We start from the raw sequence: 26,577 nt of genomic DNA on the forward strand, positions 1-26,577 counted from the left end.
CTTCTGTAGTATGTTCTACACTGAGCTGTGAGCAGTGACAAACATGCTTTTTCTGAGCTGTTCTAAGTCTGGCCCTCACTACACTTATGGTACGTCTGTGGACACTACCTCTAAACCAGCCTCATCTCAGTACATGCAGTTCTGAGAATGCAAGCACTGATCCAAGGCCGATTTTGGTTAAAGCGCTACACAAAGGATTATGAATTTTTGCATGTTATTTTCAGGAAATGTCCGTAATATATCTCCAGTAATGGTGGAATGATAGTATTTCACAGTATTACTTGCCTGCCAAAGTTGTAATTGTCTGATATTCGCCGATAGATTTCTCCCGCCGGAGCGGTGTCTTTTTGTCAAAATGGGAAAGCTGTTTCGAATGTGTGGCTGTGTTATCTAGTGGAAATCAGGTCAAGTGGCCAATGTAGAAATCAATGTCATTTCCTGGTTGCTAAAATTCAACACAGTTAGTTCAATTTCAGTCTGTGAGAAAACAAGCACTGAATAGTGTCGGGCATCATTGTCACCATCTAAATCACAGTGAAATCTTTTCAATAACAAAAAATATTGTTTTTACAGCAGTTTGAAGCTGGTGGACCAAAACCAAAAGTAAAAAGGTTCAAGTCTTAGTCTCTTTCATGTGACAGGGAAATGGGATACAGGGGAGGGGGAGATTTGTTTTGAATACAGCCTAGTGCTGTTGCAATTCACTTAGCTTCCACATAAGGGAGAAATTATGGGTGGAGCACCTAGATTCTAAGAATTCTCAGAATTTGAGTAGGGCAGGCTTATCCTGGATCTGTACTGGATCCTGGATCTGTACTTTGATGCTACCCTTACCTGACGTGAGCAAGAAGTTGCCGATAATACTAATGTGTGACATTCAACTCAAGGTCCTCTCATCTCAAGTCAAATCGCACCTGTTCAAAAACAAATGGCGTGTTTCTCAGCTCAGTTGAACGCTTTGCAGAATGTCTCCACAGAGTCACGGTTCCTTTCTTCGACACCGACGCCATCATGAATCGCACAGCATTTCACAGCATCAGTTACAAAACATAATCGAACACGTCTGCACAAACAAACGCAATGCCTTTCTGTAAAGGCCTTTACATCTTCCCCATACACTAGTCTACAGCATCAGGAGTCAAACTCAAACACTTTCATGTCCCCATCAGCCTATTCACTGTGCCTGAAGACTACAAAAGCCCTCGTCTTCTCTTCTCAGAAAACCAATGTTTGTTTACACGAAGACGAGTTTATCCCTACGAGAATGAGTTTATCCGCCTTTGGATTCCATTCTCAGCTCTCTCCGTCGAGAAGGCTCTGTGACAGCTCCTCATCGGATGTCCTTGAGGTGGAGGCTGCGACGGCGCCAGCAGCACATGGTAAACACAGGAACGTGTGTGTGTGCACATGACTCACTTTTTAATTACGTGGAGCTGTTTGAATAGCTACACACACACACACACGTTCTGGAGTTGTTTCAATAGCTGTAAGTCTCCCGCCGATGTCGGGGTGTCCGGGAGCGCTAATCGCTACATTGTTTGTATTGTATTTGTATTGCTGAGGATCATGGCGCTAACAGACGCTAATGTCCTCCTACTGAACCATTGACGGGCAAGAAAAATAAACACAAACCTAAAGCAATTACTTCATCCTCCGAGGGACATTGTTATTGATGCTTTACAGTCAAGCTACTGAATGACGAGGCCTCTAATTTCTTTACATTGTACAGTCGTGGACGAAAGTTGAGAATGACACAAGTATACATTTTCACAATGTCTGCTGCCTCCGTTTGTATGATGGTAATTTGCATATACTCCAGAATGTTATAAAGTGTGATCAGATGAATTGCAATTAAACGCAAAGTCCCTCTTTGCATTGCAAATTAACTGAATCAAAAAAAAAACATTTCCACTACATTTCAGCCCTGCCACAAAAGGACCAGCTGACATCATGTCAGTGATTCTCTCGTTAATACAGGTGTGAGCGTTGACGAGGACAAGGCTGGAGATCACTCTGTCATGCTGATTGAGTTCGAATAACAGGAGGGTGGTGCTTGGAATCATTGTTCTTCCTCTGTCAAACATGGCTTACTGCAAGAAAACACGCGTCATCATTGCTTTGCACAAAAAGGTCAAGGATATTGCTGCCAGTAAGGTTGCACCTAAATCAACCATTTATCGGATAATCAAGAACTTCAAGGAGAGCGGTTCAATTGTTGTGAAGAATGCTTCAGGGTGCCCAAGAAAGTCCAGCAAGTGCCAGGACCGTCTCCTAAAGTTGATTCAGCTGTGGGATCGGGGCACCACCAGTACACAGATTGCTCAGGAATGGCAGCAGGCAGGTGTGAGTGCATCGGCACGCACAGTGAGGCGAAGACTTTTGGAGGATGGCCTGGTGTCAAGAAGGGCACCAAAGAAGCCACTTCTCTCCAGGAAAAACATCAGGGACAGACTGATATTCTGTAAAAGGTACAGGGATTGGACTGCTGAGGACTGGGGTAAAGTCATTTTCTCTGATGAATCACCTTTCTGATTGTTTGGGGCATCTGGAAAAAAGCTTGTCCGGAGAAGACAAGGTGAGCGCTACCATCAGTCCTGTGTCATGCCAACAGTAAAGCATCCTGAGACCATTCATGTGTGGGGTTGCTTCTCAGCCAAGGGAGTCGGCTCACTCACAATTTTGCCTATGAACACAGCCATGAATAAAGAATGGTACCAACACATCCTCCGAGAGCAACTTCTCCCAACCATCCAGAAACAGTTTGGTGACGAACAATGCCTTTTCCAGCATGATGGAGCACCTTGCCATAAGGCAAAAGTGATAACTAAGTGGCTCAGGGAACAAAACATCAATATTTTGGGTCCATGGCCAGGAAACTCCCCAGACCTTAATCCCATTGAGAACTTGTGGTCAATCCTCAAGAGGTGGGTGGACAAACAAAAACATACAAATTCTAACAAACTACAAACATTGATTATGCAAGAATGGGCTGCCATCAGTCAGGATGTGGCCCAGAAGTTAATTGACAGCATGCTAGGGTGGATTGCAGAGGTCTTGAAAAATAAGGGCCAACACTGCAAATATTGACTCTTTGCATCAACTTCATGTAATTGTCAATAAAAGCCTTTGGCACTTGTGAAATGCTTGTAATTATACTTCAGTATTCCATAGTAACATCTGACAAAAATATCAAAAGACACTGAGGCAGCAAACTGTGTAAATTAATGTGCCATTAACTTTTGGCCACAACTGTACATGTGATCCATTTCCCTGCATTCAGCACATTCCAAGCCTAATTGCACACACTATATACCTTCCTCATTCAGATAACCAATAACTTCTGGTGTAGACCCTCTAACCCTCAACACTCCATTATTTCAATAGGATACCTGATAATCAACCCTATCCCAAGTTTAGGAGTTAGTTCCCAGAAACCATCACTTTTCTATGAGACTCGAAATTGAGGTAAGGTGCTTCCTGTTTCCATCTATCAGCCTTGAGCGGTTTCTACAACTTCATGTTGTAAATTCAATTGATTGAACATGATTTGGAAAGGCACACACCTGTCTATATAAGGTCCCACAGTTGACAGTGCACATCAGAGCAAAAAGCAAGCCATGAGGTCGAAGGAATTGCCCATAGAGCGACGAGACAATATTGTGTCGAGGCACAGATCTGGGGTAGGGTAGCAAAACATTTCTGCAGCATTTTAGGTCCCCAAGAACACAGTGGCCTCCATCATTCTTAAAGGGATGAACTTTAGAACCTCATCTTAGAGCTGGCCGCCTGGCCAAACTGAGAAATCGGGTCATCACCTCCCATGGTCAGGGAGGTGACCAAGAACCCGATGGTCACTGACAGAGCTTCAGGGTTCCTCTGTGGAGATGGGAGAACCTTCCAGAAGGACAACCATTTGGGCAGCACTCCAACAATCAGGCCTTTATGGTAGTGGCCAGACAGAAGCCACTCCTTAGTAAAAGGCACAACAGCCCACTTGGAGTTTGCCAAAAGGCACCTAAAGAATCTCAGACCATGAGAAACAAGATTCTCTTGTCTGAAGAAACCAAGATTGAACTCTTTGGCCTGAATGGAGGAAACCTGGCACCATCCCTACGGTGAAGCATGGTGTTGGCAGCATCATGCTGTGGGGATGTTTTTCAGCGGCAGGGACTGGGAGACTAGTCAGGATCGAGGGAAAGAATAACAGAGCAAAGTACACTGTGATCCTTGATGAAAACCTGCTCCAGAGGGTTCAGGACCTCAGACTGGGGCAAAGGTTCACCGTCCAACAGGACAACGACCCTGAGCACACAGCCAAGACAACATAGGAGTGGCCTCGTGACAAGTCTCAAGGTCCTTGAGTGGCCCAGCCAGAGCCCGGACTTGAATCCGATCTAACATCTCTGAAGAGACCTTAAAATAGCTGTGCAGCAACGCTCCCCATCCAACCTGACAGAACTGGAGAGGATCTGCGAGAAGAATGGTAGAAACTTCCTCAAAACAGGTGTGCCAAACTTGTAGCGTCATACCCAAGAAGTCTCAAAGGTGTAATCGTTACAAAAAGTTCTTCAAGAAATTACTGAGTAAAGGGTCTGAATACTTATGTACATTTAATATTTAAAAACATTTTTGTAGAACATTATCAAAAATGTCTAAAAAACTGTTTTTACTTTGTCATTATGGGGTAGTGTGTTGATTGAGGGGGGGAAACAATTTTAACAATTTTAGAATATGGCTGTAACATAACAAAAAAATGGGAGAAGTAAAGGGGTCTGAATACTTTCCAAACGCACTAACTTTGGATCCATCGTCCCAGAACTGTCCCAGAATTTGTTTTGAACATTCCCAGACATGTTTTTTTATTTTTTCTGGGACGACAGGACCTTGATTTCAAGCTAGGCCTGGCACAATTATTGTATAAGCGTGTATCCGACAGTTATGTGTAACCAGTGTGAAATGGCTAGCTAGTTAGCGGGGTGCACGCTTATAGCGTTTCAATCGTGATGTCACTCGCTGAGACCTTAAAGTAGTTGTTTCCTTGCTCTGCAAGGGCCGCGGCTTTTGTGGAGCGATAGGTAACGATGCTTCGAGGGTGTAGGTTGTTGATGTGTGCAGAGGGTCCCTGGTTCGAGCCCAGGTAGGGGCTGAGAGGGACGGAAGCTCTACCGTTATATATGGATGAAATAATATAACCGTCATAGCCGGAAAAAATATATACTCACCGGCCAGTTTTTTTAGCTGCACCACTCCAGTCACGCTCCTACAGACAGTGAGGCACGTGGCCGGGGCTTGCTATATAAAGCAGGCAGACAGACATCAGGTTACTGTTCCATTGAACAGGCAAAACAAGTGACCTCAGCGAATCAATGAAAACCTGTGTCATTGTAGGGTATTGTGTATAGATTGCTTAGGGAAAAAAATATTTAAATCACCTTTAGAATAAGGCTGTAACTTAACAAAATGTGGAAAAAGTCAAGGGGTCTGAATACTTTCTGAAGGCACTGTATGTATATATTTTGCGTGGAACGAACAGCTGACTGAAGAGGGGACGGCCTGGGATTCGTGCGGTTGGGTCCGTTTCTGCTGTAACATGGACTCTTGACAACGTGATGAAACTTTGTTGCTCGTTGCTGAAACGAGTCTTCGGCTGCCTAGGCAACACCCCCCTCCAGGCAGCAGCAGCACACAGAAATACATTGAATATAAAGGGCTTGGAACCTCTGACAATTTGACTGGTAAACTAGCAATGGCTGCCTTTTATTGTCATGCAATCATTTCCATGGAAATGTAAAATGTTCATACAAATTCAATTAACTGATGTGGCTCATGCAATAGAATGCATTTATTGTAATGTCAGTTGGGTTGAATCAAATCACAGCACATGTTGATGGGTCAAAGGTCAAATAGGGGAGGGGCTGCTTATATCTGTCCTGTTTCACCTCAAGTAAAAGTCAGTAACCTGTACGAGTGGCAGGGGTGAATAAGTGTTTTTTGTATATCCAAACTCCCCCCAGAGAGTGGAGTCATGGCCAGGGATCAGCCATTACTGGGGAAAGGGGGATACCTAGTCAGTTGTACAACTGAATGCATTCAACTGCAATGTGTCTTCTGCATTTAACCCAACACCTCTGAATCAGAGGTGCGGCGGGGGGCTGCCATAATTGACATCCACGCCTTTGGCGCCCGGGGAACATGCCTTGTTCAGGGGCAGTGACAGATTTTTACCTTGTCAGTTCGGGGATTCGATCCAGCAACCTTTCGGTTACTGGCCCAACGCTCTAACCATTAGGTCACCTGCCGCCCCAAAGACCATTGAGCAATTAGCGTTAAGTGCCTTGCTCAAGGGAGTTTGACTTTTTTTTTTTTTTTTACCTTGTCGGCTGGGAGATTCAAAACGGGCAACCTTTGGCCTACTGGCCCGATGCTCTTACAACTCTAGGCTATCTGCCGCCAACTTCCTGCTTTCATTCCTGCTTTGCTCCTATAGGTACACTCGCAATGGCCGCCAGTCCACCCATTATGCCATCATTGACTTAAATGGGGATGCCTGTTCTATTCATTCTATTTCTATAGCAGCACATGCAATCAGGAGTAGAGAAAGTGTTTAAAAAATGTATACTAAAAATAAAAAAAATAAAATGCTTTGAACGGTTATTACGATGACCGCAGTCATTTGGCAGGCTAATTAGCGTAATCCAAAAAAACATGACCGTCACAGTCCTATTTCAAGCCTTGCCTAACACACAAATCACAGTTTTGCACACACACACACACACACAAAGTTAGAGCCCACACAGATCCATCCACAATACCAGTCATTCACACATAGAAAGAATAACTGTAGGATAAGTTAAGCGCAGTAAGTGAAGCAGCATTCATTTCTTTCTGTCCCTAGTCCCATCTTGTCTTCCTGTAGGTCTCGCCTCGCCTCCTGCTCTGTAGTCTGTATCCTCTCTACGACTGGGCCCCCATAGGGCTTGCCAAATGACACACACAAGACAGACACAGGATCGCTCACACACGCACACGCACGGCATATTTCAATAATAGTGCCATGCTGGCCATTTGTCCCTGAACATCGCTGACACAGAAACATGACTGGAGCGGCAGCTGAGAGATGAGTCACTGTGAAACTGTGGAGAGGGAGCAGCAGGACACCGCCGCTATTCATTACACAAACACACACTTACCAAATCAGGTGGTCGGACATACAGATACTCACTCACACCTCTGCCACGGTGATGTCATATAAATCTGTAATAACCCAATCCACTGCCACTTATCATTAGTTCTGTCAAACTATTCGACCTCTCCGTCACTTTTATGACATGGAGCGAGCAGTCAAACACCTCACACGCAGTCACACGCAGTCACACGCAGTCACACGCAGCCACACGCAGCCACACGCAGCCACACACAGTCACACACAGTCACACACAGTCACACACAGTGCAATGGTGTCACTCCTCGACTTACTGAGATGATGTGAGGTCTTACTAACACAAATGGTCACTCTCACATGACGGTCCCCATCTCACGCATGCCTGCACAGGAGAACACACCGCCACTCACTCAATCATTACTAAACAGGCAACTAAATCAAGACGTTGACCATCATATGTCTAATGTATTTGCTCAAGGCCATTGACCAGTCCAACAGTACACAGAATAATCTATGCTCAGTCTCTTCAATGTCTACAGCAGGGCTGTTCAATGTCGGTCCTGGAGGGGCCGACATTCCTCTCCTTCTAATCAGGGACTAATTCAGACCTGGGACACCAGGTGAGTGCAGTTAACAAAACCCAGAAGGACCGGAATTGAACGGCCCTGGTCTATAGGAATGTGAATGAGAGAATAAAACAATGCCTTTGGGGGGCTTGGAAGGACAACCTGGATTCTATAAAAATCATTATTTGTATCGTTTTTCCTATAAGTGACCAATATACACTGTGTACAAAACATTAAGAACACCTGCTTTTTCCATGACAGACTGACCAGGTGAATCCAGGTGAAAGCTATGATCCCTTATTGATGTCACTTGTTAAATCCTCTTCAATCAGTGTAGATGAAGTGGAGGAGACCAGTTAAAGAAGGATTTTTAAGCCAATTCAGACAATTGGATTGTGTACGTGTGGCATTCAGAGGGTGACTGGGCAAGACAAAAGATAGTTGCTGCCAGTTGCACCGGTTTGAATGTGTCAAGAACTGCAGCGCTGCTTGCTTTTTCACACTCAATAGTTTCCTGTGAGTATCAAGAATAGTCCAACACCCAAACGACTTGCAGCCAACTTGACACAGCTGTGGGAAGCATTGGAGTCTACATGGGCCAGCATCCCTGTGGAACGCTTTCAACTCCTTGTAGAGTCCATGCCAGGCGAACTGAGGCTGTTCCGAGGGCAAAAAGGGGAGAGTGCCACTCACTATTAGGAATGTGTTCCTATTGTTTTGTAGTTTACATTTCGAAAAGGGGATCAACGTACTGTACTATAACACACAAATTGACACTTGATCGGTACTAAACGTTTGCGACCTCCACCAGATCGTCTCTAGATCTCTAGTTGTCTTTCCTATGATATTTAGAATGGCGATCAGCAGTCAGAGGTGATCGATACTGCTCTGAAGTGGTTCCTCTGTCTCCCATAGGGATCCCATTGCCTTGACCGATGCCTCGGCTCATTACCACGTTGTTTATAGATCCGATCTATGGATCGGCCAATGACCAAGGGAAATAGGCGACCATACCTCTTCCTGTGTGTTAATTGCCCCCCCGACCCAGATGGGCTAGTAGTACATCTCCACATGTTATATGCTTGTTTCCCCTCGCTTGAATAGTTTGTGATCGACCCGCCTAAAGGGGGAAGCAAATCATTGAGCATTGGGGGGAGGGAACGCCATCTCTGCATGTGAAGATGTGAATTACGCTTTGTTCTGAAAACATTTGCATTCCAAATTTGAACAGTTAAGACTGTCAAGATCACACTAGCTCAGTCACCCAACACCTCGTCCCTGTCACGCTCTGTTCTCTCTGTCCCCCGCCAGAGATCTCGACACAGCCCGGGTAATAAAAAGAGAATCTAAAACCAAAATCAGGAGCAGTGTTTTAAGAACACTGATAAATAATGTAGAGGGTGTTCTACTGGACAGCAGAGGCTCAGATCTACAGCCAGTGCAGTGCTAGTAGAAAAAGCAGCTCAACGAGAGAGAAAAGTTATACGGGGGGATACAGGTGGGGAGTTGGAGGGTGAGAGAGAGAGAGAGCGGAAGAACCTATGCAGGCATGCAGAGAAGTCACACCAGCTCTGCTCAGCCAGTCTTCTCTGCCACAGGGCTGTTAAAAAGGTAATGGCATTCTGACAAAGCTGCTGCTTTTAAAAACAGGAGCTTTCATCTCAACCAGTGGAGAGGAGAGGGGAGAAAATCCACGATGACATGCGGCACAAAATCAACAATTCTAACCAACTGTTCCGTGAGAAAGAGAGAGGGAGAAAAGGGGGGGGGGAAGAATGCATGCTACGAAAGAGGGTGAAAGAGTGAGAAAGTGCCATGGGGATAAAGAAAGGAACACAGACAGGAAGAGTAGGAATAAGGCAGACAGGGACAGAAAGATACAGAATAGAGCAAAGAGAGAAATCTCAACACAGGAGGAGACAGTCACGAAACTGAATGCGGTGCTAGTTCTCAGTTGAATCCACATCCACAGTAGAACAGAACTGGCAACGCCTGTAAGTCAAGAGAAGACTTGTGAGCAACCCACAAGTGAGCAATTGTAATCTGTGCACTGACTAAAATCGGTCATGTTTTACCCCTCAAAGCCAACAGCTCTTCAGCAATGCCCGTCAGTTGTTATGCAAGCCGTCACATATTGACGGCAATACATGTAGGCTACGTCATTATCGGTCTCATAGGAGTGGCGCACAAATCGAGCAAGCTACCGCCGCAACCACCTACTACGCACATCGCTGTGGGAGTGTGGGTAGTTGCATCTCTCCCTTCTCTGCCATCAGTGGTGGTTGGTCGGTGTACAGCCGTGAAGAAGAAACCTTGGGAGGCATAAAATATTAACGAGGGCCCATTAGGAAGCGGGGAGCGGGTTAGCTAGGTGAGGCTGAGCTCTAGAGGAGAGGAGACCAGTAGAGCATCGAACCCATTCAGAGGCAGAGCAGAGGCCCAACACCGGGTTTTAGTGTGGAGGCGAGATATTGAGGAGGACTTGAGATGTTTCAACTTTGAAGATGATTCGACGAGATGCGACGAAAGTCTCAATCCCAGTTCACCACAGATCGTCGTTGTTGTGTGTCACGTGTGAGCATGTGTATATTTGTCTGTACGTATGCGCCACAAGAGGTTGGTGGTACCTTAATTGGGGGAGGACTGGCTCGTGGAAATGGCAGGAGCGGAAATGGTATTAAACACATCAAAACACACCGTTTGATGCCATTCCATTCGCTCCGTTCAAGCCACTATTATGAGCCATCCTCCCCTCAGCAGCCTCCACTGGTATGTGTGTCTCTCTCTGTGCAAAGTATAGAAGAGGAAAGGAATAGGTAGGACATGTACAGGTATAGGAACTGCCAATGGTTTTGGCCCAAGCTACCCAGTGTCTGGGAGTGTCTATTTTGGGCCTGTGTATTCAGTCGGTCACGTGGGCTGGCGGGGTGATGGACCATGATGAGATTAGCCCGTTGTCCCTCTCCAGCGCCGCCGTGCCAGGAGTCTGGTGTCACTTTCACTCAGACTCTTTATCAATAATGAGCCACTGGCAGCATGCTGCTCGAGGATATGCCATGATAGCCAAGGGGACCAAATAGGCCTAAAGTACACCAGTACAGCAATTGTAGTATTGTAGTTTAACATATGTTGAGCTAAATTAGCAATGTAACGCTAAGCTATGCTAATGTAATACCCAAGAAAGGGTTTAACACACAGCCATGAATTTATAGCTATATAGATAGATACACTGGTGGAACATACATGGCTAAATCTGTTACAGTGCACTAGCTACATCCCAAGGGAACAAGAGCCAAAAATAGACCACGTGAATAATTTACAGTATAGGGGGACATATGTGGGCTAATGTGCCATAGCTGGGGATGCTATGTACTCCTAGCCAAGAAAAAGAGTATAGTCCCTAACACACTGTGTGTGTGTCTGTGTGTGTGTGTGTGTCTGTGTCTGTGTGTGTGTCTGTGTCTGTGTCTGTGTCTGTGTCTGTGTCTGTGTGTGTGTGTGTGTGTGTGTGTGTCTGTGTGGTGTGTGGTGTGTGGTGTGTGGTGTGTGGTGTGTGTGTGTGTGTGTGTGTGTGTGTGTGTGTGTGTGTGTGTGTGTGTGTGTGTGTGTGTGTGTGTGTGTGTGTGTGTGTGTGTGTGTGTGTGTCACATTCCCAGTGGGTCAGAAGTTGACATTCACTCAATTAGTATTTGGTAGCATTGGCTTTAAATTGTTTAACTTGGGTCAAACGTTTCGGGTAGCCTTCCACAAGCTTCCAACAATAAGATCCTTCTCGCACATGCTTTTTCAGTTCTGCCCACAAATTGTCTATGGGATTGAGGTCAGGGCTTTGTGATGGCCACTCCAATACCTTGACTTTGTTGTCCTTAAGCAATTTTGCCACAACATTGGAAGTATGCTTGGGGTCATTATCCATTTGGAAGATCCATTTGCGACCAAGCTTTAACTTCCTGACTGATGTCTTGAGATGTTGCTTCAATATATCCACATAACATCCTGACTAATGATGCCATCTATTTTGTTAAGTGCACCAGTCCCTCCTGCAGCAAAGCACCCCCACAACATGATGCTGCCACCCCCGTGCTTCACAGTTGGGATGGGGTTCTTCAGCTTGCAAGTCCCCCACTTTTTCCTCCAAACATAACAATGGTCATTATGGCCAAACAGTTCCATTTTTGTTTCATCAGACAAGAGGTTTTGGAGCAGTGGCTTCTTACTTGCTGAGCGGCCTATCAGGTTATGTCGATATAGGACTTGTTTTACTGTGGTTTTAGATACTTTTGTACCCGTTTCCTCCAGCATCTTCACACGGTCCTTTGCTGTTGTTCTGGGATTGATTTGCACTTTTCACACCAAAGTACGTTCATCTCTAGGAGACAGAACACATCTCCATCCTGGTATGACGGCTGAGTGGTCCCATGGTGTTTACACTTGCGTACCATCGTTTATACAGATGGAAGTGGTACATTCAGGCGTTTGGAAATTGCTCCCAAGCATTAATCAGACTTGTGGTCTTGAGGTCTTGGCTGATTTCTTTGATTTTCCCATGATGTCAAGCAAAGAGGCACTGAGTTTGAAGGTAGGCCTTGAAATACATCCACAAATTATGTCAATTAGCCTATCAGAAGCTTCTAAAGCCATTACATCATTTTCTGGAATTTTCCAAGCTGTTTAAAGGCACAGTCAACTTAGTGTATGTAAACTTCTGACCCACTGGAATTGTGATGCAGTGAATTACAACTGAAATAATCTGTCTGTTAACAATTGTTGGAAAAATAACTTGTGTCATGCACAAAGTAGATGTCCTAACCGACTTGCCAAAACTATAGTTTGTTAACAAGAAATATATGGAGTGGTTGAAAAACTAGTTTAATGACTCCAACCTAAGTGTATGTAAACTTCTGATTTCAACTGTATATATACATAAATAAGAGAGAGCGAGCGAGCAAGAGAGAGAGACATGACAGGTTAGGCTGGCACTGCCAACCATGGAGAAAGTCCCTCCAAACATGGGCAGTATAGGCACAGTTGTCAAGAGTTGAGCAGGGCTCGGATATCACTGATTAAGTACCAACGAGGTGGCCATTCGAATTTTCAGAACACGGCAAAGTTGAGAGATGTATTCATTTTTTGTATTTTTATGATACCCATTTTTCTCCCCAATTTCATGGTATCCAATTGGTAGTTAGTCTTGTCCCATCGCTGCAACTCACGTACGGACTCGGGAGAGGCGAACATTGAGAGCCATGCGTCCTCCGAAAAACAACCCAGCCAAGCCACACTGCTTCTTGAAACAATGCCTGCTTAACCCGGAAGCCAGGCGAACCAATGTGCCGGAGGAAACACCTGGCGACCGTGTCAGCGAGCACTGAGCCCGGCCCGCCACAGGAGTCATTAGTGCGTGATGGGCCGGCTGCGACAGAGACTGGACTCGAACCAGGATCTCTAGTGGCACAGCAAGCACTTTTATACAGTGCCTCAGGCCACTACGCCACTCGGGAGGCGAGGAAGACAGTTGATTTCATGCAACGGGGTGGTACTCATAATGTGGTTCAGGTCATAATTAAAAATCGAAAGTTAAGAAAATTAGTTACAACGGCTCCATGTAAATGATACATCTAAATACACAAGATACAGTATTCTGAAATACAAGAAGGTTATTTTAGGTCCAGTTTTATTTTCATGGGTGGTTTTCAGTGCTAGTATTATGAGTTACATCATCATACAGAGAGGTCTGTGGTCCAGAAGTGGTCTCTGGCCGAGCAGTAGGCCTATGTCCTGAGGCTGAAAGAGACTGAATGATTTCACACTCCTCCACTCCTTCCCTCCTCCTCTCTCCCACCATCTGGTACTGACCTCTGGCTCACTCAGCCCACACTCAGCTGGTGTGTTTCACTCTCTCCCTCTCTTCACGCTCGCCTTCTCCTTTCTACTTACTGTCCTTCCCACGCTCAAATCTCCTTTCCATTCAATTCTTCCTTCTCTCTCCCTCCTTCCGTCCTTCCACCTCCTTCCATCTCTCCCCCCTTCCTTTCTTCCATCCGCCTCCCCCCTCCTTTCTTACACCCGCCTCTCCCCCCCCTTACCTTCCTGCCACCTCTTCGCCCCCACCTCCCCCTCTTACCTACCTCCCACCTCGCCCCTCCTTACCTACCTCCCACCTCGCCCCCCACCTACCTTCCACCTCGCCCCCCTACCTACCTTCCACTTCGCCCCCCTTACCTACCTTCCACCTCGCCCCCCTACCTACCTTCCACCTCGCCCCCCTTACCTACCTTCCACCTCGCCCCCCTTACCTACCTTCCACCTCGCCCCCTTACCTACCTTCCACCTCGCCCCCCTTACCTACCTTCCACCTCGCCCCCCTTAGCTACCTTCCACCTCGCCCCCCTTAGCTACCTTCCACCTCGCCCCCTTACCTACCTTCCACCTCGCCCCCCTTACCTACCTTCCACCTCGCCCCCTTACCTACCTTCCACCTCACCCCCCTTACCTACCTTCCACCTCACCCCCCTTACCTACCTTCCACCTCACCCCCCCTTACCTTCCACCACTCCCCCTTACCTTCCACCACTCCCCCTTACCTTCCACCACTCCCCCCACCCCTTCACCTTCCTACCACCTCACCCCCCCTTACCTTCCTTCCACCACCCCACCCCTTACCTACCTTCCACCTCGCCCCCTACCTATCTTCCACCTCGCCCCCCTTACCTTCCTTCCACCACCCCCTTACCTTCCTTCCACCCCCCTTACCTTCCTTCCACCCTCCCCCTTACCTTCCTTCCACCACTCCCCCTTACCTTCCTTCCACCACTCCCCCTTACCTTCATTCCATCACTCCCCCTTACCTTCATTCCATCACTCCCCCCTTAACCTTCATTCCATCCCTCCCCCCCTTACCTTCCTTCCACCTGCTTAAGTGCACGTGTAGGACACACATCTCCAAGCCCCATAGGACCCTGTCTAAAGACTAGCGAGACAGTGATCCACAACACAGTACGTACAGGTACAGACTGGTGTGTGTGGGTGGAAGGTCACTGAGGTAGAGTAAGAGGAGGAGGGAGAACATGGGGGCCATGTGAACTCACCCTGGGTTGCCAGTTCTCATACTGCTTCTGCAGGTTGGCCCCTATGGTCTCCAGGGCTTTCTGTGGACTCATGGACAGAGGGTCTGGAAGAGAGGAAACAGACACTCATTATCATAAGGACAACATTAGACTTGGGTACAACCAGCACAGCAACACAGTAGTGAAATGCACAAAAATGACCACATTACTCATAATACTTGCACATATATTCATCTAGAAGCATTGCTTTTACAAGATGGAAAGGTAAAAGTATTGCACATCTGAAGTAACAGATCTGTATACAGTGTGTATTATGGGGTATTGGGTATTGTGTGTAGATTGATGTACAGGTACAGTCAAAAGTTAGGACACCTACTTATTCAAGGGTTTTCTTAATTTTTTTTACTATTTTCTGCATTGTACACTTATGGAATCATGTAACCAAAAGTGTTAAATCATAATATTTTTTGATGACAGCTTTGCACACTCTTGGCATTCTCTGAACCACCTTTGTTAGGTAGTCACATGGAATGCTTTTCCAACAGTCTTGAAGGAGTTCCCACATATGCTGAGCACGTGTTGGCTGCTTTTACTTCACTCTGCGGTCCAACTCATCCCAAACCATCTCAATTGGGTTAAGGTCGGGGGATTGTGGAGGCCACGTCATCTGATGCAGCACTCCATCACTCCCCTTCTTGGTCAAATAGTCCTTACACAGTCTGGAGGTGTGTTGGGTCATTGTCCTGTTGAAAAACAAATGATAGTCCCACTAAGCGCAAACCAGATGAGATGGCGTATTGCTGCGGCAGCCATGCTGGTTAAGTGTGCCTTGAAATCTAAATAAATCAGTGTCACCAGCAAAGCACCCCCACAATCACACCTCCTTCATGCTTCACAGTGGGAACCACACATGCAGAGATCATCCGTTCACCTACTCTGTCTCACAAAGACACAGCGGTTGGAATCAAACTCTCCAATTTTGGCTCAGACCAAAGGACAGATTTCCACCGGTCTAATGTCCGTTGCTCGTGTTTCCTGGCACAAACAAGTCCCATCTTCTGCTTGGTGATCTTTAGTAGTGGATTCTTTGCAGCAATTCGACCATGAAGGCCTGATTCACGCAGTCTCCTCTGAACAGTTGATGTATCTGTTACTTGAACTCTGTGAAGCATTTATTTGGACTGCAACTTCTGAGTCTGGTAACTCTAATGAACGTATCCTCTGCAGCAGAGGTAACTCTGGGTCTTCCTTTCCTGTGGCGGTCCTCATGAGAGCCAGTTTCATCATAGCGCTTAATGGTTTTTGCGACTGCACTTGAAGAAACTTTCAAAGTTCTTGAAATGTTCCAGATTGACTGACCTTCATGTCTTAAAGTAATGATGGACTGTCGTTTCTCTTTGCTTATTTGAGCTGTTCTTGCCATAATATGGACTTTTATACCAAATAGGGCTATCTTCTGTAAACCACCCCTACCTTGTCACAACACAAATGATTGGCTCAAACGCCTTGATGAAAGAAATTCCACAAATTAACAAGGCACATCTGTTCATTTAAATGCATTCAAGGTGACAACCTCATGAAGCTGGTTGAGAGAATGCCAAGCGTGTGCAAAGCTGGCAAGGCAAAGGGTGGTTAATTAGAAGAATGTCAAATATAAAATCGATTTTGAATTGTTTAACACTTTTTTGATTACTACATGATTCCATGTGTTATTTCATAGTTTTGATGTCTTCACTAATATTCGACAATGTAGAAAATAGTCAAAAATAAAAATAAACATTTAAATGAGTAGGTGTCCAACCTTTTGACTGGTACTGTCAATGCTACAATCGTGAGCTGCAGTATTCCATGATTTGGATTAAGAGTCCTCCAGCCCATTTGATATGCCACAACACAGAGATCAGATAAATCCCAAAATTGCCATCACAATGAAGCAAGAGATTCAGTTTAGACAGTTAACCCAATAGAGAACCAGTATCACAATCCCACGCCATTTGTTTAGTAGGGCTGTTTCGCTTATCAAATTAAACTACATAACATGGAGAAATCACCCCAGCGCTTCGGACTGAAATATTGCCAAGAAGAAATCAAATTGTATAAAGCATAGCGCATATTATAGATTCTGAAATATCAAATTCTGCACACAATGCAGAGAATTACTTTATTGATTTAGAAATTACCAGATGTATTGACAATATGCATATTCAGGGACACTGACAATGTTTTGGGGACAAAGCATGTTTATTGATAGATGATGTATTTTCAGTAGCCAGCAAGTCAAGGAAATGTATATTGTGCAGTATAACGCAACTGCAGTGAGTAAATGTAAGATGATGACCCTAAAGTGGTATGATGCATTAATTTCTCTTCAGAGAGTAAAATGTAGGAAGGAGGGAGGGGATGAGGTGAGGGTGGGTCAGAGAGGAAGAATGATAGCTAATGATTGTGCATTTAAGGTTATTCTAGACAGTTCTTTAAATAAACCATGATCTGATGATTGACAGTTTGCATTGTGCTCAGTCAAAGTCTACAGTGAAACAGGAGCAGACTGTCAGAAGTCTTTCATAAACTCTACCATCAAACAGTCTTGAATTTCATGTGGTTTCTTTTTGTCAAACCATCTGTGGGGGTGTAAAGTTGAATTATTACTATCATTTTGTCTGGCTGGTTTCTTCTCAGTTGTCTAATATACTGTTACAAAACGTGGATGACAAAACGTGGATGTAGGGCTGGGCAATATGGTCATATCAGATAACAATATTTTCCTCATTTTTTAACGGTATGAAGATATAATGTTTTAGAATTACAAAAGCTTTAAAGATGCATCAGGAGGAGTGCATGATCGTAGCGTGGCAACAAATACATTCTAAGTGGTTTTAAAATGGAGCTCTCTTTTCTGATTGTTTTATACTCTTCAAACTTGATCCCAATTTGTTTTTAGTTGTTGCATTTTTCATACATTTCTGAATTTCCTTCACTAATTTGTTATAATTCCCACAATGTAAAACAATCGTTTTTACTTTGTAATGGTTCTGTGAAAAGGTCACTTTTCCTTTCACAGAATAATTATTATTTTCAATAAACAGGTTTCTGTCAAACGTTTTTATGCGAGTAAAGTACACGTCGGATAAAAAAAAAAATCACGACAGGCTTGATGTCGACAAAAAACAAATAGACAAGGTGGGATCTGTGTGTCTGTAAAATTAATTATGCGAGAAATGGTGGTGGAAACGCTTTTATGTGCAAATATTGATATACTAATCATCATATCAAAGTAAACTTGGAGTCGCACAATGACGTGTGGTCCTCCCACTAGGCTACAGATGAAATAGGTATTGATGAACTTCACAGGGTGGTGAAAGTGCAAGGTGTTGAGCTTGATGCTCCTTTCTAATAAATATCCAGGGTATTATGGTGACATGTTGATCGATCCTGCAGTTAAACAAATACAAATTATCTTGCTCTTTTGTCCATAATAACCTTGTAATGTAGGTTTAGACACTAGGCTATACCGGCCCTGTATCTGCGAGCTGTTGGTTAGAGCGCATGTGCCAATACCAGTGGGGAAATTCACTACATTAAGCAAACATTTGTGACAAAACCAGCAGTAGAGTTGAAAATGCATTGGAACCCCATTTAACTTGCAATTATTATTCAGTACAGTACATGGGAATTTAACCACAAAATATATTTTAATGTGCACTACGTCAACACGTGCAGCCTTTTACCAACAAGTACATTTGATGGAAACCGATCTATGGTTTGGAAACACAAATATTCTAAAATCTGCAAGAAAACTATAACTTACGCGCATGAAATTCTGTCGCAAATTGGATGGAAATCTAGTTTGTTTAAGACCATATATTTTCAAATGGATTCAATGAATGTACTTTCGCCACAAGGGGCATTATGCCAACTGGCTTATGTGCCTTTTTGTTTTGTTGAGCAAAACTTTTTGTGGAAGGCATTACACAGAGCACTGACCCCTCCCCAACATCGTCGTGATATGTTGAGTTTCCTTGTAGGCCTATTTGGCGTGAAACTGAAGCCAGATGTATAGCCTATTGCCTGTGTGTGAGTCTTTCTGGGGTGCAACTTTTACTTGGGACAAGGGGTCATGTCCCCCCACATTCTGAAATTGCATTTTTGCCCACCCCAGTTTTATCATTGCAATGTGACACAAAAAGCGGCAAAGGTGTGCTTTAGGACAGAAGGTCGCCTCCGAGCGGTCGGATAGGCTATTTAGAGTGTTCAGCTGGCTGGATTTAGGACCACGCAGATGCCACAGAGCAGGTTGACAGGCTGTGTGAAGGCTGTGTGAAGGCTAAGCTTCTGGAAGGCTGGCTGGACCAGCACAGGAGAGCTGAGGATAGATCAGTGTGTATGTGTTGCGCTCTTTCACAAAGTTGTAAAAGCAAGCAGAGCAAAAATTGGCTACTCTTTAGTTGACTGATGTAGCTTGCTGGCAAGGTAACTGCTGTTTAACTTCATGAAAAAAACATAACTGAGCTAGTATTGTAATGTTAGGTAATGTTTCATCCCCTCTTGACTGAGGTAAATTAATAAGCTATGCTAGCTAGTAGCTACCAGTCAGGTCAGCTCTAGCCTCTAGTTATCTGTCAGATAGATAGCAATATGAGGTGGCTATTATTACTAACAGCTGTTGTTTGTATGGAAATGTTATGTCTTTGTTTTGCCCCTTTTCAGAATTAAATTAACTTTGCTAGCTTTCACCGGTTGATGTACCGTTAGAGAGAGCTGGCAAAAAGTTAGCTAACATTAGCTATTGTTTTTTGCCTCAATCACACTAGACCTGAATCAAACAATGAAACCACCAACAAGACTATTTAAGATTCCTATTCTGACGCTTTTTCAGCGCTATTGTTTTATTAGACAGTATGGCAATGTAACTGTATTGTAACTGTATTGATCAGTTTCCCTAGCTAATTCCCTACTTTTCACACTGACACAGTTATTAACAGCGCTAACGTTACAGGCGTCATTGTGCACAGTAGAGGTCTGCCAGGGACCTATTCTTCATCTCCCTCCCACCCGCACCCTGCTGGCTTTCTGTCCGACTCCCACCCGCTACCACAAGAACTGGTCCCAAACCCAACCTAGTCCCGCCGTATGTGACGCAGATCACTTGCCAGTCATGGTCCCCGCAGTTTTATGCCCTTTAGGCAATATCAAATACACAACAATTACGTAGGAAATCGGTTACATGTCCAGAGACTGTCACATGCCCATTATAGTGTGTTACTGGGCTCTATCAACCAATATGATAGATGTAGTTGAAGTGAGCAGAGTTGGACAGACTTGCACTTTCTCTTGAGCTATTTGTATAGCCTACCTTTTAGCAGTGGGAAGATTGACAGACAGAGAAATATGGATGATCAATAGTCTAAGCAATGTAGTAAACTATAGCCTAATCATAGACTTATTTAGGAAGTACATTTCTTTGGAAAGAACTGCCCCGTGCCTCTCATCCCATGCATAAGCTATAGCCTACTATTGAATCGAGACCACACGGGCACCTGATCTCACAGGTATGGCTACTGAACTGGAACCAGCAAACATGATGACAGCGACACCTGCTACGTTTTGCGTAGGCCTATAGGATATATGGCCTACCTTCTAGGACGATTTGCAGGCAGAGACAAAAACAGGTCAATACTTACCGAAAACGAAACGGCGCAACGCTCGCTCGCCATAGTATGACGACTAAATGTGTTTATTGCACTTTGACTCACATTGGTTGAGCGCCTTCCACTTCTTTCCAATATCAATATGTATTCAGATACTGTAGTAAACTAGTGTCTAATCATATTTAATTTCATATTCAATTTAACCGCCACGTGATTCTCTGCGCATGTAGGCAGCCTACTCAACATCAATGAGGCCACACGTACTAGGCGCAGTTGAGCTCTCACGCCCAAATTAGGAGAGGTAGGCTACTGAAGTTGAAGCGTGTGTGAATAACGCGAAAAATATACGTGCTGTTAATACAATAGGTAGGCTACCGCATACAAAGCAGAAAGATGAACGTTTTCAAATGATCTGTGGGACAAGAAAGGTACAACATTCGCATCCCAAAGTCGTCTGTCTGACCGTGAAAAATGCCAACCGCGCTGCAATGATCTTTGTCGCGACCCGCGGGAATGCAGCCCTCTGGTGCAGTCAGTACACAACACTATGCTCGACATGTCTTAGCAGGATCAGATGGTGACAGGGGTCCCAAAATGGTCAGACAGACGATTTTGCAGTATATTAACAATATCAGTGAATGATACAAAGTTCCATCTTGAATTGAAGGGTAGACCTTCAGTAGCGACAAGACAGCATTTAAGATTAAAGCAACAGTCCGGGAATAATGGTCAATTTCAATTATTGAACCATTATATTATCTAAGAATAGAATCAATGTATAAATGTACACCAAGGTAATTCTTTGTCATCCCTCATTTTCTAGGAGGATCAGATGGTGACAGGGATCTCAGCAGGCAGCCAGGGAAGACCAGTCTGACGCAGGCTAGGTGAATTTCTACAGATACAACCCTTTATTCTCTCTATGCAGCAAAAACTGGACAAGCCAGATGCTATTATAAGGCAGTCTGACAACCCTCCAAAGTTGTCCAAAATGTATCAAGGGTTGGAGGCATTGTCCAATGACACAACACATGACCTGGTAGAAGCTATTGATGATATGAACATGACTGGGCATTCATCATCTCAGACATACATGACTACAGTTTGAGACCATTCATAGAACGTACTATATGCCAGTGAAACTGAATTACATGCACTCAGAAATGTTATTCCTCTGCTGGAGATCTGAAAAGATGTCCCCTTTTGTGTTTTACATGTATTCAGACCCCTTGAATGTTTCCACATTGTTACGTTAGTCTTATTCTAATGGATTAAATAGTGTTTTCCCCTTAACCAATCTATACACAATACCACATAATGACAAAGCAAAAACAGGATGGTAGATATTTTTGTAAATATACACTGCTCAAAAAAATAAAGGGAACACTAAAATAACACATCCTAGATCTGAATTAATGAAATATTCTTATTAAATACTTTTTTCTTTACATAGTTGAATGTGCTGACAACAAAATCACAAAAATGATTAATGGAAATCAAATTTATCAACCCATGGAGGTCTGGATTTGGAGTGACACTCAAAATTAAAGTGGAAAACCACACTACAGGCTGATCCAACTTTAATGTAATGTCCTTAAAACAAGTCAAAATGAGGCTCCGTAGTGTGTGGGGCCTCCACGTGCCTGTATGACCTCCCTACAACGCCTGGGCATGCTCCTGATGAGGTGGCGGATGGTCTCCTCCCAGACCTGGACTAAAGCATCCTCCAACTCCTGGACAGTCTGTGGTGCAGCGTGGCTTTGGTGGATGGAGCGAGACATGATGTCCCAGATGTGCTCAATTGGATTCAGGTATGGGGAACGGGCGGGCCAGTCCATAGCATCAATGCCTTCCTCTTGCAGGAACTGCTGACACACTCCAGCCACATGAGGTCTAGCATTGTCTTGCATTAGGAGGAACCCAGGGCCAACCGCACCAGCATATGGTCTCACAAGGGGTCTGAGGATCTCATCTCGGTACCTAATGGCAGTCAGGCTACCTCTGGCAATCACATGGAGGGCTGTGCGGCCCCCCAAAGAAATGCCACCCCACACCATGACTGACCCACCGCCAAACCGGTCATGCTGGAGGATGTTGCAGGTAGCAGAACGTTCTCCACGGCGTCTCCAGACTGTCACATGTGCTCAGTGTGAACCTGCTTTCATCTGTGAAGAGCACATTGTGCCAGTGGCGAATTTGCCAATCTTGGTGTTCTCTGGCAAATGCCAAACGTCCTGCGCGGTGTTGGGCTGTAAGCACAACTCCCACCTGTGGACGTCGGGCCCTCATACCACCCTCATGGAGTCTGTTTCTGACCGTTTGAGCAGACACATGCACATTTGTGGCCTACTAAAGGTCATTTTGTAGGGCTCTGGCAGTGCTCCTCCTGCTCCTCCTTGCACAAAGGTGGAGGTAGCGATCCTGCTGCTGGGTTGTTGCCCTCCCACGGCCTCCTCCACGTCTCCTGATGTACTGGCCTGTCTCCTGGTAGCGACTCCATGCTCTGGACACTATGCTGACAGACACAGCAAACCTTTTTGCCACAGCTCGCATTGATGTCCCATCCTGGATGAGCTGCACTACCTGAGCCACTTGTGTGGGTTGTAGACTCCGTCTCATGCTACCACTAGAGTGAAAGCACCGCCAGCATTCAAAAGTGACCAAAACATCAGCCAGGAAGCATAGGAACTGAGAAGTGGTCTGTGGTTGCCGCCTGCAGAACCACTCCTTTATTGGGGGTGTCTTGCTAAATGCCTATAATTTCCACCTGTTGTCTATTCCATTTGCACAACAGCATGTGACATTTATTGTCAATCAGTGTTGCTTACTAAGTGGACAGTTAGATTTCACAGAAGTGTGATTGACTTGGAGATACATCGTGTTGTTTAAGTGTTCCCTTTATTTTTTTGAGCAGTGTATATATACAAAAAAAATGAAATATGACATTTACATAGGTATTCAGACCCTTTACTCAGTCCTTTGTTGAAGCACCTTTGGCAATGAGTACAGTCTTGTGTCTTCTTGGGTATAACACTACAAGCTTGGCACACCTGTATTTGGAGAGGTTCTCCCATTCTTCTCTGCAGATCCTCTCAAGCTCTGTCAGGTTGGACGGGGAGCGTTGCTGCACAGCCATTTTCAGGTCTCTCCAGAGACGTTCGAGCTCTGGCTGGGCCACTCAAAGTGTCTCAAAGCCACTCCTGTGTTGTCTTGGCTGTGTGCTTAGGGTACTTTTCCTGTTGGAAGGTGAACCTTCGCCCCAGTCTGAGGTCCTGAGTACTCTGGAGGAGGTTTGTCAAGAATCGCTCCGTTCATCTTTCCCTCGATCCGGATCCCTTCCCCTGAAAAACATCCCCACAGCATGATGCTGCCACCACCATGCTTCACTGTAGGGATGGTGCCAGGTTTCCTCCAGACATGACGCTTGGCATTCAGGCCAGAGAATCTTGTCTCTCATGGTCTGAGAGTTTTTAGGTGCCTTTTGGCAAACTCCAAGCGGGCTGTCATGTGCCTTTTACTGAGGAGTGGCTTCCATCTGGACACCCTACCATAAAGGCCTGATTGCTGGAGTGCTGCAGAGATGGGAGAACAATCCAGAAGGACAACCATCTCCACAGAGGAACTTTGGAGCTCTGTCAGAATGACCACCGGGTTCTTGGTCACCTCCCTGACAAAGGCCCTTCTCCCCCATTTGCTCAGTTTGGCCAGGCGGCCAGCTCTAGGAAGACTCATTGTGATTCTAAACGACTTAGATTTAAGATGGAAGCCACTGTGTTCTTGGGGACCGTCAATGCTCCGCGACACAATCCTGTCTCGGGGCTCTACGGACAATTCCTTCAACCGCATAGCTTGGTTTTTGCTTTTGCACGCACTGTCAAATGTGGGACTATAGGTAGACAGGTGTGTGCCTTTCCAAATCATGCCCCAACAATTTACCACAGGTGGACTCCAATCAAGTTGTAGAAATATCAAAGCTGATCAATGGAAACAAGATGCACTTGAGCTCAATTTAAAGTCTAATAGCAAAAGGGTCAGAAAACATATGTAAATAAGGTTGTTTTTTTATAAATTAGCAAACATTTCTAAAAAGCTGTTTTCGCATCGTCATTATGGGGTATTGTGTGTAGATTGATGAGGAAAACATGTATTAATACCTTTTAGAATAAGGCTGCAATGTAACAAATGTGGAAAAAGTCAAGGGGTCTGAATACTTTCTGAATGCACTGTGTGGTCTTGTGAAGGCTGGCCAAATTCTGGCAAAGAGTATGTTCTTTTATCTCAGCATGTCGACAGATTCTCCCTTCTCCCCGTTTTGTTTGCTTGGAAATGTTTATACTTGAGACTTATCAGAAGAAACTGTAACCAAGCATTTATAGGGACTAAGAAATGTATTGCCATTAATTGGAAGGTTGGTTATCCTCCCACAATGTCAAGTTATGCATCACTAGATTTAATTTATTACCAGATTAAGGGCATACTGAAAAACGTTTACAGGGTCTGGATGCCTTTAATGGAATACAGTACGACTAAAGGAGTCTATATTGAAAACATGCCCACGTCAGGGGATATACCCATTTAGGCAATGTCCTTGGCCTAACACACCCGAAAACACTTCCGAAATTTTCACTAACATCCTAAAATTTAGTGGGGTGTGTTTTTTTGTGTGTTCTTTCCCTTGGGAATCAAAATAAACAAACAGGTATGATTGAACGGGGAGGAAATTGTGTTGGGAGAGAGTTGAGTAAGGCGGCTCTGGCGGCTCTGGCTGAAATTTGATATAGCGGATTTTGATATAGCACACTTAATAAAAAACAATCAATCAAAAGTCGTTGTATTTTATTCACAAGTTGCTCTTTTGTTAGGCTATTGGTTGAAGGTGCAACACAATATTTATTACTGAATCACCTTACATTTAGTTCAGTCTTATTAATCACTAACATATTTAATAATGATCTCTTACCTAGCGTGGCGACTGAGGGCATTTTTGCTTACTTTTTGTTCTAAATAGAGACTGCACATTGGATTGTGTAAAATGCAGGAAATTAGCTTTAGGTGTCCCCCAGACAAGTCCCCCCGATGAATAATTATAATAATGAATCATAAGCACAAACTAAAGAATGCTATTATAGTATTTTATTAACTTAAGTTTCTCACCAAGACATGCAGACAGTCCAAACAGACAGAGTACAGTAGGCTATACATTGCACAAGAAGAATATTGGCTACTTAAGAGAATGAATGCAAATGTTTGCTGTTAATGGACAATAACTAGGCACAATCTATCAACTAACCAGATCTGAATAAATGTGTTGGATGGATGACTTTGATTGTCCAGCAATCTAATTGCAAATCGTTCATTTGCTAATAATACAAATATTCTGCTTAAAAAGATCTTGCACTGCTACCCTCAGCATTCATTATTCTTGGAGGTTAGAACAAGCAACAGGGATGTCACCAGAGATTCATAACCAGGGGCTCAGCCCTGAAAACCAGGGACAGACAAGGTACCGGCAAATCATGGTATTTGTGGGTGAGACAAATGAGTGGATGAATACACAGCTAGTACGCCTGCAATATGAGGAGGAAATTCTAGTCCACCAACTTTCCAGGGGCACTCACTTATCCAAGATCCTGGTGGTGTCCCTGACAAGCAATGGAAACCGAATTTATCCTCTTCGTGCTTCCCAAAAATATCCTGGCGCATGAAGCCTACATCTACAGACGGAAATGACACAGCAAATAAGTCCTTCTGGAAGTGCATCGAATATAATGTTTTCGAATGCTGAGGTCGCATAATGCTCACTGACGGGGTTATAGTGGATACGCAGTTTTTTCAGAGCCCGGAAACATCAACTAGAGGAGCTCAGGAAATACTATCAAGGCAACATGGGTTGGGGAGAAGGTTGGACACATTAGAAGAACGCCAATGTTTCCCATGGGTATGTCTTAATAATGGCTTTATTATCATGAATTATTTGTGTGTGAGTTGAGTATGGAACAGGTTTTGCGTGTGTGTGTTCTTACCGATCCAGCACTCCAGTCTGGCGCAGGGTGACGTCTTGACCACGTCAGGAGGGTCCACACCCACGTTGAGACACAACACCAGGGCCACACTCACTGTCTTCATCTGGAGAG

At 44.6% G+C, this 26,577-nt stretch overlaps 1 protein-coding gene across 7 annotated transcripts in view; it reads right to left on the reverse strand.

Moving 5' to 3' along the window:
- The window catches only part of LOC118364938 (regulatory-associated protein of mTOR), a 213,873-nt gene that overhangs the window by 168,832 nt on the left and 18,464 nt on the right, over positions 1–26,577 (reverse strand). For all 7 annotated transcript variants that reach the window (XM_052490562.1, XM_052490559.1, XM_052490558.1 and 4 more), the window contains exons 3-4: positions 26,467–26,569; positions 14,817–14,899 (exon numbers count right to left, since the gene is read on the reverse strand). In XM_052490562.1, the coding sequence (XP_052346522.1) occupies positions 14,817–14,899; positions 26,467–26,569 (186 nt within the window). The remainder of the gene's footprint in view (positions 1–14,816; positions 14,900–26,466; positions 26,570–26,577) is intronic.

The sequence above is a fragment of the Oncorhynchus keta genome, chromosome 32, assembly GCF_023373465.1.
Source record: "Oncorhynchus keta strain PuntledgeMale-10-30-2019 chromosome 32, Oket_V2, whole genome shotgun sequence".
Lineage (NCBI taxonomy): Eukaryota > Metazoa > Chordata > Actinopteri > Salmoniformes > Salmonidae > Oncorhynchus > Oncorhynchus keta.